Source organism: Spinacia oleracea, chromosome 1 (assembly GCF_020520425.1).
Source record: "Spinacia oleracea cultivar Varoflay chromosome 1, BTI_SOV_V1, whole genome shotgun sequence".
In the NCBI taxonomy this organism is placed as follows: Eukaryota; Viridiplantae; Streptophyta; class Magnoliopsida; order Caryophyllales; family Amaranthaceae; genus Spinacia; species Spinacia oleracea.
Window position 1 is genome coordinate 99,525,570 of NC_079487.1, and position 16,283 is coordinate 99,541,852.

Below are 16,283 nucleotides of genomic sequence, written 5' to 3' on the forward strand. Positions count from 1 at the left end.
ATCCTTTCTTTCATGGTTTCTTGTAAACATCATTTTATAAGAAATTCAATCAATCATAATATAAGGAATAATTCCATCAAATCATATTATAATAAATTATTCAATCAAAACATAATTCATTTCCCGCAATTCAATAAAACATGTCAAAGCATTCAGATCATAAATTCAATCGTATTGTCATGATTTCATAAACACATTTAGAAGGGAATTGCGGGTACTAGCAATAGCCGTTACCTCATTTCTGTGATTTTGCTAAGGATTTTCCTTGGTTCGTTCGTCCTGAGCTCCGAGTCCGAATTCTTTCAAAAGATTAAATTATTGAATTAATATTAAAATGGTAAATATTGTAAAATTAATATTTTCTAAATAATATTTTTAGTTGATAAATTCATAAATCAATTAAATATAAATTAATTAAATAAAACTTATAATCAAATTCAAGTTTTAAGGGAATACATGTGTTAGTAGTTTTAAATTTGAAAATAATAATAATGCTAGATAGTTCTTAAATTTAATTTCATAAAATACTATTTATTGGAATGAAATAGCAAATCAGAAATTTTAATAAGAAGAATAGGGCCTAAATAGAATTTGGGCTTACTTGGGGTTTATAAGAAAACCAAAGTTCCAAAGTTGGAACTTGGTTTTTGAAAGTCGACTAAGGCAGGCACGAAAAGAGAGAGAGGAGGAGAAGCAGGGGCACGTTGCAGCGGAGGGAAGAGAGCAAGAAGGTGGTGGCTGGTTCGACGGGGCCTGGGCGACAGAAAACGCCGGCGACAGCGCCGGTGGTGGCCGCTGCTCGAGCGCGGAAGGGAGAAGGAGGCAGGAGAGTTGGGCGCGGCGGAGAGGGAAGCAGGAGAGGCTGAGTGCGGAGGAGAGGGGGGCGATCAGAAAGGGGGCTGCGACGGTGGGTTGGCGTGATTAGGTGGTTGTCGGTGGTTTTTTTTTCCGGCGGTCAGTGGTGATGGTGGTGGCGGCAATAGGTGGTGGTGGTGGTAATTCTTGAATTTATTTTGAAAGGAATTTTAATGGTGAATTAGGAATTGGGGGTTAATCTGATTTGTGTTTCATTTGGGATGATTGAGAAGTTATTTATAGTTGCTTGGGTGCTCCATTGATGTCACAAATCAGCTTGTTTGCAGTGCCAAGTGTAAGAGGTTGAGCAAGGAAATTGGTGATTCATATTGGCTATTCTAGTTTTAGGTTTACAGATTTGCAAGGCAAGTAGCTTTGATGAATAAGGCTTGTAAATTTGGATTAGTGTCATATAGGTGATGAGTCATATTGAGATGAATTAGGGTGATGACAAGTAGAAAGTAGTTTGACTCCATGGCCAAAATGGCGTGAGGAAGAAGAAGAGAAAAGAGAAACTGACTTGTTTCATTTAGGTGTTAATAAGGGTAATTTCATAATTTTGAGCTAATTTTGAGAATTTAATTACTATTAACTAAAATTAAAATAATGATTTGGCTAAATTAATTTCCGAAAATAATTTTATAAAGTGCAAGTAATTAAATTTATTTTCTGAATCAAATTTGTCGTTAACGAAAACGTTAATTAAAATATTTTATAAGTTACGGAATATTTAAAATGTAACTATTCTCGTAAATATGAAATTAAATTTTATAATCTGAAGAATAAATCGTGAAGTAATATTAAAATTCATAAATAAAAATTTCGTTAATAAAGTACGCGATTAAAATTTTAAAACGAATTTTAAGCTAATAAAAATAATTAAAGTTACCTAACCATGTTTTGAAATTCCGGGGTATTATAAGAAGATTTGGCAACAGAGGGAGATTTTGTTGCAAGCAGGTGGGGTGGATCAGTTCATTGAGAATGGGAAATTCAAGATCAACAGGATGTATAAGGCCCTACACCTTGGTGGCAGTCAGGTGCAGTGGAAGAGAATAGTGTGTAATAGCAAAGCCAGTCCAAAAGCCATTTTCATCACTTGGCTGGCTCTGCAGAATAGGCTTCCTACTAAAGAAAGGTTGCTATCATGGAATCTCAATATTGATGGTGTTTGTGAATTCTGCCAGGTACAGGATGAGAAGTTGTCCCTTCTTTTCTTTGAGTGTTATTACTCTCAGGATATCTGGAGAACAGTGTTGTTGCAGTTGGGTATCCAAAGGAGTATTAGAAGCTGACAGGAAGAGATAAAGTGGGCAGCAGTTAAAAGTCGAAGTACAAAGAAGAAGGATCAACAATGTAGTATAGCTTTTATTGAAACTGTGTATGCAGTTTGGCTTCAGAGAAATGCTAGTGTATTTAGCAAGCAGTTTGATCCTGTAGATAATGTTGTTAGAAGAGTCCTTTTCATTGTAGCTTGTAGGAATCAGTAGATGTCCTGGTTCTGTGTTGTTTTGGTGTGGAGTTCCTTTGTTAGGGAACTCTGTTTGTTGACTCTGATGTTAGGGTGTATCTTTCTCTTGGTAATATAATTCACTATTATTTGCCAAAAAAAATTAAATAAAGTAAGAGAAAAGTAAGTGAAAATTTGTAAATATTGTGGGGTAAGAAGGGTAAAGTAGTAAATTTCATTTCTAAAAATAGAATAAAACAAAGTGTAAAGAACATTACGAAACGAACTAAAATAGAAAGTGTAAAATCATTAATTTTGAAACAGAGGTAGTATATATTTAGTAATTTAACACCCGTGTATCATATAATTTGTTACCATTAAGGATACTTTAGAATATTTTATACAGGACACTAAAAGGTCATTTACATTAATTATCTTAGGAATTCCCTTATAGAATAGAGATAAAAAACGATTACTTTCTTTTTTAAGTGAAAAAATATATTTCATGGTGTGTTTACTTCTAAAATGTTTGTGTTCCAAAGTCCTATGTCTATTGCGAGTCATTATGGCGTTCCAAACTGACCTAAAATATTTGGTAGCGACTCCTTCAAAAATTCTATTCAAACCCAAAATTTCTATTTTTCCAAGCATTCAAAATATTCTAAAATCAAAGTGTGATTAACCATAAAATCAAAATGGCTCCGCTTCATAGGTTGGTGATAACACCTTTTATTACTCCTTTTTATAGTATATTTTACTTTTTTTTCTAGGATAATTTTATTAGTTAGAGCATGTTTATTACTTTATAGTCTGTATTTTATGCCTTCACTCCTTTGATTTGCTTTGATGCTTGTATGAGATTTAACAGGTTTTGAAGCTTAAAGGACGTAAGGAACTAAGGATCACTCATTTGCTCGCTCGGAGGTTCTCTCCATGCATGACCATATATACTCGGAGAAAATATAGGGAAAGAATGAAGAAGAGGAAGAAGAAAGCCTAGTGAAGCAGTGCACATACCCTTTACATGGCCCGTGCAACATCTAACCAGCCCGTGCCACGCTGCTACAAGGAAGAAGGAAAAGAGAAATCACTGCACGACTCGTGCCATCCTGCACGGACCGTGCAACGTTGTGGCATCTTACCTTCCACCACGGCACCACCCGTGCCAATCTTGCACGGTCCGCTGAAGCGGTTACTCTGTTTCTGCTTATTTGACACGGATGAGCCACTTTTCCCTTTATGTATAAATACTCCAACTTGAAAACACAAACCCAAAGCCAAGCTATCCAAGAAAAGCTTCACTCTCTTACTAGTTTTTATTTACTTCATTTGGGGTCCTCCCCATTTGCACATTAGAATAGTTATATTACTAAGTTTAGGAAAGTTTTTGCGATTTTCTCTCTCCAAGTTCTTTATTGATTGAGGTTATTTTCTTACATTTATTGCTTTCTAATCTACTTAATTTATTTACTTGTCATTACATTTGTCATTCAATACTTTCATTTATGATATTGCTTCTATTAATTTCATTATGGGTGACTTGTCAACCAACTAGTGGTTGGGTGACCCCAATGTATGGTTTGGATAAATTGATCATTTAGTTCCTCATTCTCATGCTATTTCCATATCAACGAATTATTATGTTGATTTGTGCATTTTTCTTAGTAGTATGACCACAGGAACGCCAACTTAATACTTTATTTCCTACACCCTTTGTGAGGACTTAAAGTGGCACCAAGGGAGGTTCGAAGGTCTTGATTGCTCGTTCTTATGTGATGTTGCTAATAAGATTGTGTAGTCTAGCCACCGGTGAAACTCGGGGCTAGGTAGAATTAGGTGTATGTTGATGTCCACTCATTTAGAGTGGATTGAGATGACCAAAGTGCTATGCTACATGTCTTGCAAGTGTTCCGACCTTCGGCGAGGGAACGTTCACTTGTGTGAAGTGAGTCTCACCAATGAAAGTTGGGGGATTCATATTTATAGGGTGCGTAGGTCACTTTTGTGATTCGTTATTAGTCTTGGAGTCTTGAGTTATCAGTTCGATTCTTCTTCCTAATATTAAGTGTGGAGATTTCACTCCCTAGTATCCTTACCACTAGAAATCAACCAAAACCCCTTATTTGTCTTCTTGCAATCCATTCATGCATTGATTATCGGCTTAGTACTAAACATTACTCCTTGTGGATTCGACCCCTTACTTAATTAACCCTTGTCTACTATACTCGTTGTTGTGTCATAGGATTGAGTCAATGAAATTTTATCACTTGTGTGCTCCTTTAGGTATAACGACTACCTAAGGGTGCATCAGTTGGATTTCAAAAATTAAGTAATTTTCTACAATACGGCTTCTTAAATTTTGGCTATAGTTTTTCAAATTAAATTGTTGTAAACACAACTTGTTAAAGGCATAAAAATCAGATTTTCAAAAGCTTTCAAAGAATACGAAAATAATCACCTCGGGAGGAAGGGAACTACGAGCTTCCCACAAAGGGTGTTAGATGATGAACAAAGGATGACAATGCAATTGCTATGTAACATTGTTAGTTCGATCTATAGGGAAGGGTGCACAGTTAAAATTCATCTGCTATTAACAGTCTGCAAAAAATAGAGTTATTCCTAATAATAAAAATAATAATTTCCTAAAAATTAATTAGGTTATAAACTCATCTTATTTCAATTCCAAAAGAAAAACTCCATTAAAAATTTCCAACTAATTAACTCATTATTTCAGACTTCGTAGTGATGCCTTGCTATTAATTTCACTCTAGGTTTAAGAATTAAAATGTTTAGTTATAGTTCTTATTGAAATTTACTTTTAATAATATTTTTCATTGCATGTCCAACTCTAAATATTTCTAAAGATACGACCAAACATCAAAGGGTCGTCAAAGTTAATCACTGAGTAGGAGATTTTTTACCATAAAGATAATAGAGAAAAGTTACAAAAATGAATGCATAATCCTTGGATGAAGGGTATGGGTGTCAAGTTCGTGGTGGGATAAAAATACACAATGCATGAATTTTCATATCCACCCAAGTTACCTTTTTTATATTACGAAATGAAAAATCGTATTTAACCCATAATAATTGTTCCCATCAATTACTACAACTCAACCTAACACATGACAACAAGCCAGACATCAATTATTTAAATTTTGAGAAAATACTTTATATTATTTGTTGATATTTTATAGCCGTTATAATTTATTGAAAAAGAGATTAAATTAAAATAAATTTTTTTAAGAAGCAGTCATTGGCTTAGGTAAGAAAAGAATAATTCCATAACACTTAAAATAAATCCTTATTGATTTTTTTTGTGCATGTAAATGAATTCAAATTCATTTTTCTTCCTAATATTGGAATATCATTCTAAATTTAGTCCTTCAACAATAGCCATCTTTTTTGTACGGAGGGAGTCAATTTTCCCCTATATTTTCTACTCTTCACCTTGTATAAAACATATATTATTTAACCTGAAATTAACCGATAAAATTTTAAAACAAATCTAAGAGTGAGATTTATTTAAAAAATAAAAAATGGGGAGACAACTTAGAAATATTTTGACAGTTTTTCTTCTTGTCAATGTAGTTCTTACTGCAACCGCACAAACTGAAATTCCAGCAAACAAAGCGGAAATTAATACTTGGTTTGAAAATGTAGTCAAACCAGTAAGGTATAATATGTTTATAATGCGATAAATAATTTGTTCCTCATCTCTTTTCTTCCTAAAGATATTAGAGGGAAAAATGATGTTTTTGAGTGTTTCTCGGAAATAATTTTAGTTTCTAAATTCATTAATTAAAAATGTGATACCATTACATAGTGCTACCTCTATTTCTTTATGTTCTTCACGGTTTGTAAATTTTATCCGTAGTTTTAACTATGTTACGTTAAACTCTCACTCATACCTATATTAAAATATTATCATGTGAGATAGTGTTAAATTCGAATTTATTTTTACCTTGAGAATATAACTTCTTTTTTAAAAAATTCAAACGTAATACAGCTATTTAATAGCAAATTAAAATTGTATTAGAATCTGTATAAATAACAATTACAAAGAACATTAAAGGATGAGATGTAGTATCGAGAGTGTATTGTTCTTGTTGGAAATGTATTGTTTTTTTAAAGTACCATTTAAATCTCAACTCAAGGCTCATCATATTCATTAATTTTGAACTTTTTTATCCTAAGATATTTATTTACTATTATTTTTTGTTATTACTTTGATAACATTTAATTTTAATTTTTGGATATTATTTTTATTATATTTTGTACTTGTTTTTCTATTAATTAATTATGTAACAGTAATCCATTGCTCGTATAATCACATTGATTTCATTTTATGCATTTTTACAGCCAACAAGAAGGGAAATTAGAACAAAATTTAGTCGAAGCAGAAAGTGATGGAGTAGAAATTATTGAAGTAAGACAAGATGGGACAGGAAAATTTAAGACTATATCAGATGCTGTCAAGCACGTCAAAATAGGAAACACTAAACGTGTAATAATAAAAATTGGACCGGGTGAATATAGGGAAAAGGTGAAAGTCGATAGATTTAAGGCATATGTGACATTTTATGGGACAGATCCTGAGAACAGGCCAACTATAACATTTTCCGGAACAGCTACTGAATATGGGACGGTAGACAGTGCAACCTTGATTGTAATGTCTGATTACTTTGTTGCTAAAAATATAATTGTTTCGGTATGCAATCCTTCCTTTCTTTTACTCAATTTTCCATCTTTTATATTTTAATGTCTGTTTTTAAAGTTATGGAATTCATGGTTTTTAATATTTTATTTGACTTTTTATATTAATGATATTTTAGGAGATTCTTTTAAAGTAATATATTTCAATCAAAAATGAACATACAATATTAAGTTACTTAAGATTAATTACCTTTAGATATAAACATGTAATCTTTTACAACTACTGACACAAATGGCCTCATGCGAACATAAGAAAAGCTTTTTCTCTTTTACATATTATATAGAGAGAAAACATTTGGTACAAGCATTCAAAAGTGAGTATTTGTTTGAAAGAATTTAAGCATAGGTCAGTAATTATAAACAATATATAGTTTTACATAATTAATGAAGATATTATGTCTTTTTTTTTCAAAAAAAAAATCACCACGTCACTGTAGCCTTTTTATTATTACATGCATAAATTTTTATTTCAATTGTTTATATATATTTAGTTCTAATTATTAATATAATTTACTAAGAGTTGATTGGATAATAATAAAGAAATTGCGGATTTAAATAAAAGAGTATAAAGTATGAAAAACTAAAATGAAAGTTCCATATGTCGTCCGTGAGGATTTAAGTTTTTGTAAAGAACCTAACTATTTATTCTTTAATATATTCTTTGGGAATATTGTAGAATTCTGCTCCAAGGCCAGATGGCAAGCGCAAGGGACAACAAGCTGTTGCATTGAGAATAACTGGTGATAAAGCAGCATTTTATAATTGTAAATTTGTAGGATTCCAAGACACTGTTTGTGATGACAAAGGAAAACATTTCTTCAAGGATTGCTATATTGAAGGAACAGTTGATTTTATATTTGGCGAAGCCAAAACTCTATATTTGGTAAAAATATTCACAATTACTAACATTAAAAAAGAGTTGATTGTAAATTACAATGTTGTGCTTACTAACAACGTAATATAATATATTCATTAACAGAATACTGAGCTCCATGTTCTTTCGGGAGATCTTGAAGCGTTTATTGTTGCTCACGCAAGGAAAAATCCAAGTGTGGATGCTGGATACTCCTTTGTCCATTGTCCGGTGACTGGAACAGGTGGTCATGGATACTTAGGAAGACCATGGTATGGAGAATCAATTACTGTATTCTCTTATTGTGACATAAGTGATGTCATCAGACCCGAGGGTTGGAATAACCATTACAATCCAGAATCACAAAAGTAAATACCTCTTTCACATTTTAATTTTTTTTTAATCTCCAATTCCATACTTTTACTTTCATAAATGTTTTAAGAGTATATAGTTTTAATAGTTAAAAGAAAAATTGAAACAAGATTTTACTCCATCAGTTCTTGAATGTTAGTCCTCTTTTCGTACTGAGTTGTTCTTTTTGTTGTTAGTTCTTTTTGGAATATTTATTTTTCTAAAATTTATCCCCACTATACTCTATAAATATCCAACTGACCCACTGGTCCACTCCCAAATAAAATTTATCCCCATTAAACACCTTAATTATTTCCCTCCCCTAAGTCTTAGCCGCATGGGTTAATTTCTATTGAGATTTATGGGTCAAGTGTAGGGGTGTTCATCGGTCCAAATTGACCCGGACCGGATCGAACTGAACCAACCCGAAGACCGAAAATTGATAATAAAGAACCAAAAGCCGGACCGGTTATGCTTGGACTGAACCCAGACCGTACCGGACCCGACCGGACCCAAAAAATATTTCCAAAACCCGAACCGGATCGGTTTGGACCGATTGTAGACTTATTTCTATATATATTATATTTTTTCTATTAATTACGATAAAAGAGAAAAAATTTACATAAAAAACTTATTGTTTAAGGCCCTTTTTTGAAAGATAAAATACAATATTTCACAATATAGTAATATTTACAAATTACTAAAGGGAAAAATTAACTTTTTAAGTAGCATATTTTATATTTTTTAAGAAAAATCGGTCCTGTCAGAACCCGATTTTAAAGGATTTTGGACCCGATTGGATCCATGACCGGAAAAATATATTTCTTGACCCGGAGAGTCGAAGACCGGACCAATTGTCCCCGGTGTTGTCCGGCTCGAAGGCGGTCCTGTTTGAAGTCAGTCCGGTCAATTTTCCCGGTCTGACCATTTTTTGCACACCACTAGTCAAGTGTACTTATGTTGGATTTTCTTAAATTTGAAAATAGATTAACATTCAAGGCCAAAGGGAGTAGTTAAAAACACAAATAAGACGGATAAAGTTAAATTATCCTTGTTCTCTGAATTAGCTTTCTTTCAATATTTATCATTGGAAAGGACTTTTAAAAACAATAACAATGAATAATACTGTATAAGTTTTAATTATTTATTAGTATGATACTTTTATATTGATTTCTTCTAATTTTATAAATTATAAAGAAGTTATTGAGAAAAGAAAAATAATTACTAATATTATCCTTAGAACATAAAAAGAAAATATTTAATCTCATATAGCTAGTTATATTATATCAAACTAAATATTTAAATCTCCCTCACGTAAGAATAATTATATACCAAACTTTACTATCAAAAAGTGTAATTTACAACACCTATATTGGTCGTTAATGTTGGTAACTTTATATATTTGTTTTCTTTATACGTAAATTTGAAGTTTTCTATTTTTCAATTCAACAACTATATACATATTATTTTGCCTCCATGAATTTTTAGGCATTGATGGCTGCATTTACTTCTCCTGAAACACATGTTACCATTAAAATGTTGATATCATTTAATTTTATGTATGTAGGGTTATATACTTTGGTGAGTACAAAAACAAAGGTCCCGGTGCAGTGCTTACTAAAAGGGTTCCATACACCAAAATATTGACAGAAGTAGAGGCCAAACCATTCATTAATTTAGAATATATTGATGCAGAAAAATGGTTACTTCCACCTCCCAAGTTGTGAAGTCTACTAAACTAGTAGTAAATGTTAGGGATACACTTTTTTGTAGTAAGGATGCTCGAGAAATCCATACACCATATTAAGTAATGACGTGTTACACACAAATATAATTATATGTTGTGATACAAATGAGTTGGTACAATATATAGTACTGAACTATTTGGTATAGATTTCCGCCTCTAGATTTTTCTTTCAATAATAACATTTTGTGAAGATTTAAATTGTATAGGTATACTATTTATACAAAAATATATTGTATAATTAACATGGGGATAAAAAATTATGCTATCATTTTGTACTTTGGATGTTTCATGATTATAGTTAAAGCAATTTTAAATTATTCTCACTGATTTAATTATTATAGTTAACCCTTTTTAATTATTATGCTATCATTTTGTACTTTGGATGTTTCATGATTATAGTTAACCCTTTTTCCCCTCATTAAATGAAAAGAAAAGGTTTGGGTTTTAAATGAAAAGTCCAACTCGTTTTATTAAACGAGCCCAATCAAAAGAATTAATTCAAAGCTTTAAGCTAGCCCAATCATTTAATTCCCAGGCAATTAATTTTGAATAGCTATGGTTGAGAGGTTTCGAAGAGGCGATCTCCTCACCTCCTTCGACACCATGGGAAGACCTCGAAAGAACCATGGCAAATCTTCTGGAAAACAACCGAATAAGAATAAGGATGCTCTCACTAAGCCTATTACTCGCGCATCCTCGAAGAACACTCAACCCCCATCAATGGAGGATGATGATGCAATTTCGGAGGGTTCGATTTCAGACCCAGACCCGAGATTATTGGAACCCGAAATTCTCACCCCCAAATCTTCACTGGCTGCTTTACAAATGCGTTCACAGGTGCGTAATGAATTCAATGCTTGGATTAATGGAGTTGAATCTGGACATGATGTTCGTACCCATTTTTCTTCGAATTTAAAATTTGGCGGGAATGGGGGTAATGGGTCTAAAATTGATCATTCTCATAATGGTGATCCTGTGATTATGCATTTTGATGATAATGATGAACATGTACATGTTGATTCTGTTGAAACTGTTGTGATTGAGAATTCCCCTGTTCCAGCCCCTGTTACAATTGATCTTGAAGATATTGAGGATGAGATTGCTTTCTGGCAGTCAGCTATTGTGTGCTATGTGTTGGGAGCTAATCCCCCTCAACATGTGATGGAGGGATTTGTACATAGAATCTGGGGGAAAATGGGGGTGGACAAGGTTGCTTTGATTGGGAAAGGCATCTATGTTGTCCGATTCACCACCATGGAGAACTGTCACAAAATTCTTCAGGGGAATGCCTACTTTTTTGACAAAAAACCTTTGATTGTTAAGACCTGGTCTGCAGATGTCAACTATTAAAAAGATCCTGTGAAACAAGTTCCATTATGGATTAAACTTCCAGGGTTAGATGATAAGTATTGGGGGGAGAAAAGCTTGTTCAAAATAGCTGGTCAGGTGGGTAAAGCCATTAAAGTGGACCAAGCTACTAAGAATAGGGACAAGCTGATGTTTGCCAAGGTTCTGGTTGAGGCAAATATTGGTCAGCTATGTCCTAAACAGATCTAGTTTGTCAATGAGAAAGGTCACATAGTTGATCAACCTGTAGAATATGATTGGCTTCCAATCTTATGCTCTCACTGTAGAGGGTTTGGCCATGAGAGTGCTCATTGCTCAAAAATTTTGAAGGCCCCACAAAGGAAGGTATGGGTACCTAAACCTATACAACAGGCTAGGGTTGTGCATGCCCCAACTCAGACACGGGAGGATGAGTCTACTGTGGCTCAAAGGGAGGGTACACATGGTGTGGTTGCTACTGATGGTTTTGTGCAGGCCACCTCTTTCAGTAAGCAGCAATGCCAACAATCGAAACCAGTTAACACAAGGAATAGCTTCCAGATTCTCAACATGGATGATTATGATGAAGTTGAGACTGTAGTTGATGATGAAAGTCTGTTGGACTAGGGGTTGATGATCCCTAGATCCAATGGATAGTATATTGAGCTGGAACATCATGGGGAAAAACAGGAAAGCAAAACAAAATGAAGTGAGGAGATTCATTCACACTCACAGAATTAAACTGGTTAGCCTCCTGGAAACAAAGGTGAAGAGACCTAAGTTAGGTGATCTTTACTTGAATGTTTGTCCTGGGTGGAACTTCACCACCAATGTGAATCATTCTACCTCTGGTAGAATTATTTTGGCCTGGGATCCTAATAGCTTTACAGTGAATATTGAGTCTATGAGTAGTCAACATGTTCATTGTTTTATCACCCCCAGGAGTACTGGCACTGGTTTCTTTGGCACGTTTATCTATGGTATGAATGATATGAAGGATAGAGTCCCATTGTGGAATTCCTTGTGTCAGATTGCTGACCATTGTAATCAACCTTGGGTCATTATGGGTGATTTTAATGCCCTAATGGATATAGAGGACAGAGTTGGTGCACCAGTCAGAATTAGGGATATCCAACCCATGAGATCCTGCATGGCCTATTGTAATCTCTCTACAATTAAAACTATGGGGAGACAATATCCTTGGAATAATAAACAGATGGGGGAGGATAGGGTTCTATCCAAAATTGATAGAGTTCTGTCAACCACAAGTTAGACTGATCTATTTCCTACTGTGGAGGCTCACTTCTTACCCGAGGGTATGTTTGATCACTGTCCAATGGTGCTGAAAAGCTACACTGATAACCCTATCAGAAGACCTTTTAGATTTTATAATATGTGGACTTGTGCAGATAAGTTTTTTGAGGTGGTCCATAGTAACTGGCATAAACATGTTCATGGGTGTCACATGTTTAGAATACTCTAGAGACTGAAATGGCTCAAGCTGGATCTGTAACTCCTTAATAAAGAGGGGTTCAATGATGTGGAGGCTAATGATGTGAGAATCTATGCTGACTTATTGACAAAGCAAGCCAATCTTCATGCTAATCCTGGTGATGATATTGCTGCTACAGAAGAGAAACAGGCTGCAGAAGCTTACAAAAGTGCACACCAGGTGTACATGTCCTTCCTACAACAAACTGCCAAGATCCAGTGGCTAGAAAAGGGGGATGAGAACACCAGGCTCTTCCATCAAAGTATAAAACAGAGAAGACAGCAGAACACCATTCACTCCATTCAGGATATGCATGGGAGTTGGGTAGGAACACCTAATGGGGTTAAAAAGGCTTTCTCTCAATTCTACAAAGATCTGTTCTGTAACTAGATGGATCAAAGGTGCCATGTCAACACTGCCATTATGAATAGAGGCCCTAGACTCAATGATGCTCATAGATCTTTGCTGGATTGTAATTTCACCATGGATGATATCAAAGCTGTACTATGGTCCATCCCTAACCATAAGGCACCTGGCCTGGATGGTTACAACAGTCAATTTTACAAAGCAACATGGCATATTGTGAAGGATGATCTGCATAAAGCCATAACTGATTGTTTTCCACACAGGCAAGATTCTCAAAGAACTCAATGTGACTTCCATCACCTTGATTCCAAAAGTGTCAGTTCCTGCCTCTGTCAGTGATTTCAGACCCATTGCTTGTTGCAATGTCATCTATAAATGCATCTCCAAGCTTATCTGTAGCAAGTTGAGTCAGGTTTTACCTGATTTGATCACCCACAATCAAGGTGCTTTTGTTTCTGGTAGATCCATCCTGCACAATGTCCTCATTTGTCAGGATCTCATCAAAATGTATAATCACTCCCAAACTCAGCCTTGTTGCCTAATGAAGGTGGATATTAGGAAAGCTTATGACACCGTTGAGTGGTCATTCATTGAGAAAGTTATGCTGGACCTTGGTTTTCCCCCATTCTTTGTCCAACTTATTATGACATGTCTCTCCACTACAAGATATTCCATCCTCATCAATGGTGAGCCAGCTGACCTTATCCAGCCAAGAAGAGGGCTAAGACAAGGGGATCCCCTCTCACCATTGCTTTTTACTCTTTGCATGGAATATTTCTCAAGATCAATGAAAGCTGTTGGTGAGTGTACTCAGTTTAAGTTTCATACCAGATGTAGATCCCTTCAGCTGATCCATTTATGCTTTGCTGATGATTTGCTGATGTTCTGTAATGGTAACCTACACTCTGTTGCATTGCTGCTGGAGGGGTTCAAAGTGTTTTCCAACACTACTGGACTCCAAGCTAATCCAAGCAAGTCCTCTGTTTACTACTGTGGTGTTGATAATTCTACAAATCATGCCATTGGATCACTCTTTGGGTTCTCCTTTGCCTCTCTCCCTCTCAAGTATTTAGGTGTTCCTATAAGTACAAGGAAACTTCACATTGGTGAGTGTGATAAACTGGTGGACAAAATGGTTTCTAGAATCAAAACTTGGAGTTAAAGACACCTCTCCTTTGCAGGGAGAATTCAACTTGTTAATTCTGTTCTAATGAGCATTAGCATTTATTGGGGGAAAATATTCATCCTCCCAAAGCCTGTTATCAGGAAAATCAATGCAGTATGTAGGGCTTACCTGTGGTATGGAACCTATGATGACAGTAGGCCAAGTCCTGTGGCTTGGCATGTTCTTTGTGGGTCTAAAACTCAAGGGGGTCTTGGCTTCAGAAATTTAGCTCTTTGGAATGAAGCTGCAGTTGGGAAACTGGCCTGGGCTATAGCTCAAAAACAAGACAACCTGTGGGTGAAGTGGGTGCATGCAGTCTATGTGAAAAACAGGAACTGGGTGGATTACAATCCATCTGTGGCAGCCAGTTGGGCTATGAAGTATATTTGCAAAGTGAAAAAAGAATGTTCTGACAGATTACACTCCACTTCTTGGCTCACTGCTACTAGCTACTCTATCAAGGTAACTTATCAGAACCTGTGTGATCAGATCCCTAAAGTCAACTGGCACTATTTTGTGTGGAATAGGTATACTCTACCCAAGAATAGAGTTACTATATGGCTGGCTCCCCAGGATAGACTCAAGACCAAAGAAAGACTTCACAGATATGGGGTTACTATGGATGAAACCTGTGCTTTGTGTGGACATGACACTGAAACTAGTGCTCACCTGTTCTTCAAGTGTCATTTTAGTAAAGAATGCAGTTCCATGGTGTTGGCTTGGCTTGGTTTCAACTCCTCCAGGAACAATCTCTTCAATCTCCTTAAGTGGATCCATAGATACTGCAAAAACTCCTTTACTAGGAAGGTTGCATATGCTGCTGTTGCTTGTACTATGTACCAGATTTGGAAAGCTAGGAATCTAGCTATATAGGAACATTCTGTTCCATCCATAGATTGTACTGTTAAAACTATCCAGTATACTGTTAAACATAGAGTAATGAGCATCATTAGTCAGAAAGTTAGAGCTAGGGATAGGGAGTGGCTTCTAGCCTTGTAACTAGCTGGTAAGTTGCTCTTTTGAGCTCCTGTTTTTCTCAGTTTGAGCTTTGAGGGAGTCCTTCCTAGAAGGTTTGCCTCTCCTCCTTCTGAGTTGTTTGTTGGTGTTTAATCTATAATATAACTCCTTGCTTTCTTGCCAAAAAAAAAATCATTTAATTCCCTAAGCCCAATACTAATTTCCTAAGCCTAGCCCATTAGAAATTTGGGAGCCTATAAATAGGACTCCCCTCATTAAATGATCCCCCTTATTTTTCCTAAACCCTTTTTTGCCCCTCACTCTTCCTCTTTCCTCCTTGCTCGTCCGGCCCTCGTCCCGCACACGAGTCCCCGCTGCTGCTCGTTCCCCTTGCACGACACAACACCCCTTCCCCCTTGTGCGCGTGTTGTTGTTGTTGTTGTTGTTGTTGTGTGGTGCTACCGCTGCTGCCTTCCCTCGCCCAGCCGCACGCCCACACTCCCTCTCTCTCGCCCTCACGCCCACACTCCCTCACTCTCTTCGCCCGCGCCCAGCGCGCTACCCCTCCTCTCGCCCAGCGCTGCTGCGCGCCCCCCTGCTGCCCGTTCCTCTTCGTCGCTGCTGACACACGCCCACGAGTGGTGCGTTGTGTGTTGACGTTGTTGCTTGTTCGTTCGTTGTTCAATCTTTTTCGCCCAATCACATTAATTCGTGGTTGTTCCGTGCTATAGGCCGGATTAGTATAATTCTCTTCTTCCTTACCTATTCTATTTCAATGCCGTATTTTAAATTATATTATTATTATTGTTTTGAATAATTAAAATGCTGGGAATCGGTTATGAACACCGTACTTTGAGGATTTATATGTTGTGATTCACGAGGCTTGTTTTAATTATTAAAGCATGAATTTTCAGATTCGTTTATTTAATAAATAATTGATTTTTATGATGTTAAATTGGTTTTATTGGCAATTTCAAGTTAGGGTTTTAACTGAAGGAAATAGTG

The 16,283-nt window shown here is 35.6% G+C and overlaps 3 protein-coding genes across 3 annotated transcripts; all 3 read left to right on the top strand.

The window, feature by feature from the left end:
* The first annotated feature begins 1,862 nt into the window (after positions 1-1,862).
* On the top strand, positions 1,863-2,345 carry LOC130465552 (uncharacterized). Its single transcript, XM_056834359.1, has 2 exons — positions 1,863-2,124; positions 2,245-2,345. Exons 1-2 carry the CDS (start codon positions 1,863-1,865, stop codon positions 2,343-2,345), a joined length of 363 nt encoding a protein of 120 aa, XP_056690337.1.
* Positions 2,346-5,806: 3,461 nt separating this feature from the next.
* LOC110796673 (pectinesterase 1-like) lies at positions 5,807-10,247 on the top strand. The gene is made up of 5 exons (XM_022001747.2): positions 5,807-5,981; positions 6,668-7,016; positions 7,698-7,904; positions 8,001-8,242; positions 9,793-10,247. Exons 1-5 carry the CDS (start codon positions 5,845-5,847, stop codon positions 9,950-9,952), a joined length of 1,095 nt encoding a protein of 364 aa, XP_021857439.2. The 5' UTR covers positions 5,807-5,844; the 3' UTR covers positions 9,953-10,247.
* A 1,700-nt stretch (positions 10,248-11,947) lies between these two features.
* LOC130465553 (uncharacterized) lies at positions 11,948-13,180 on the top strand. Its single transcript, XM_056834360.1, has 2 exons — positions 11,948-12,566; positions 12,825-13,180. Exons 1-2 carry the CDS (start codon positions 11,948-11,950, stop codon positions 13,178-13,180), a joined length of 975 nt encoding a protein of 324 aa, XP_056690338.1.
* Positions 13,181-16,283: the final 3,103 nt, after the last annotated feature.

Coding starts and splice junctions, on each gene's coding strand:
- LOC130465552 (XM_056834359.1), top strand. CDS start 1,863: ATGTATAAGGCCCTACACCTTGGTGGCAGTCAGGTGCAGTGGAAGAGA. Junction 2,125..2,244: donor AACAGTGTTGTTGCAGTTGG/GTATCCAAAGGA, acceptor CTGTGTATGCAG/TTTGGCTTCAGAGAAATGCT.
- LOC110796673 (XM_022001747.2), top strand. CDS start 5,845: ATGGGGAGACAACTTAGAAATATTTTGACAGTTTTTCTTCTTGTCAAT. Junction 7,905..8,000: donor AAGCCAAAACTCTATATTTG/GTAAAAATATTC, acceptor ATTCATTAACAG/AATACTGAGCTCCATGTTCT. Junction 8,243..9,792: donor TACAATCCAGAATCACAAAA/GTAAATACCTCT, acceptor TTATGTATGTAG/GGTTATATACTTTGGTGAGT.
- LOC130465553 (XM_056834360.1), top strand. CDS start 11,948: ATGGATAGTATATTGAGCTGGAACATCATGGGGAAAAACAGGAAAGCA. Junction 12,567..12,824: donor TAGAGTTCTGTCAACCACAA/GTTAGACTGATC, acceptor TCCTTAATAAAG/AGGGGTTCAATGATGTGGAG.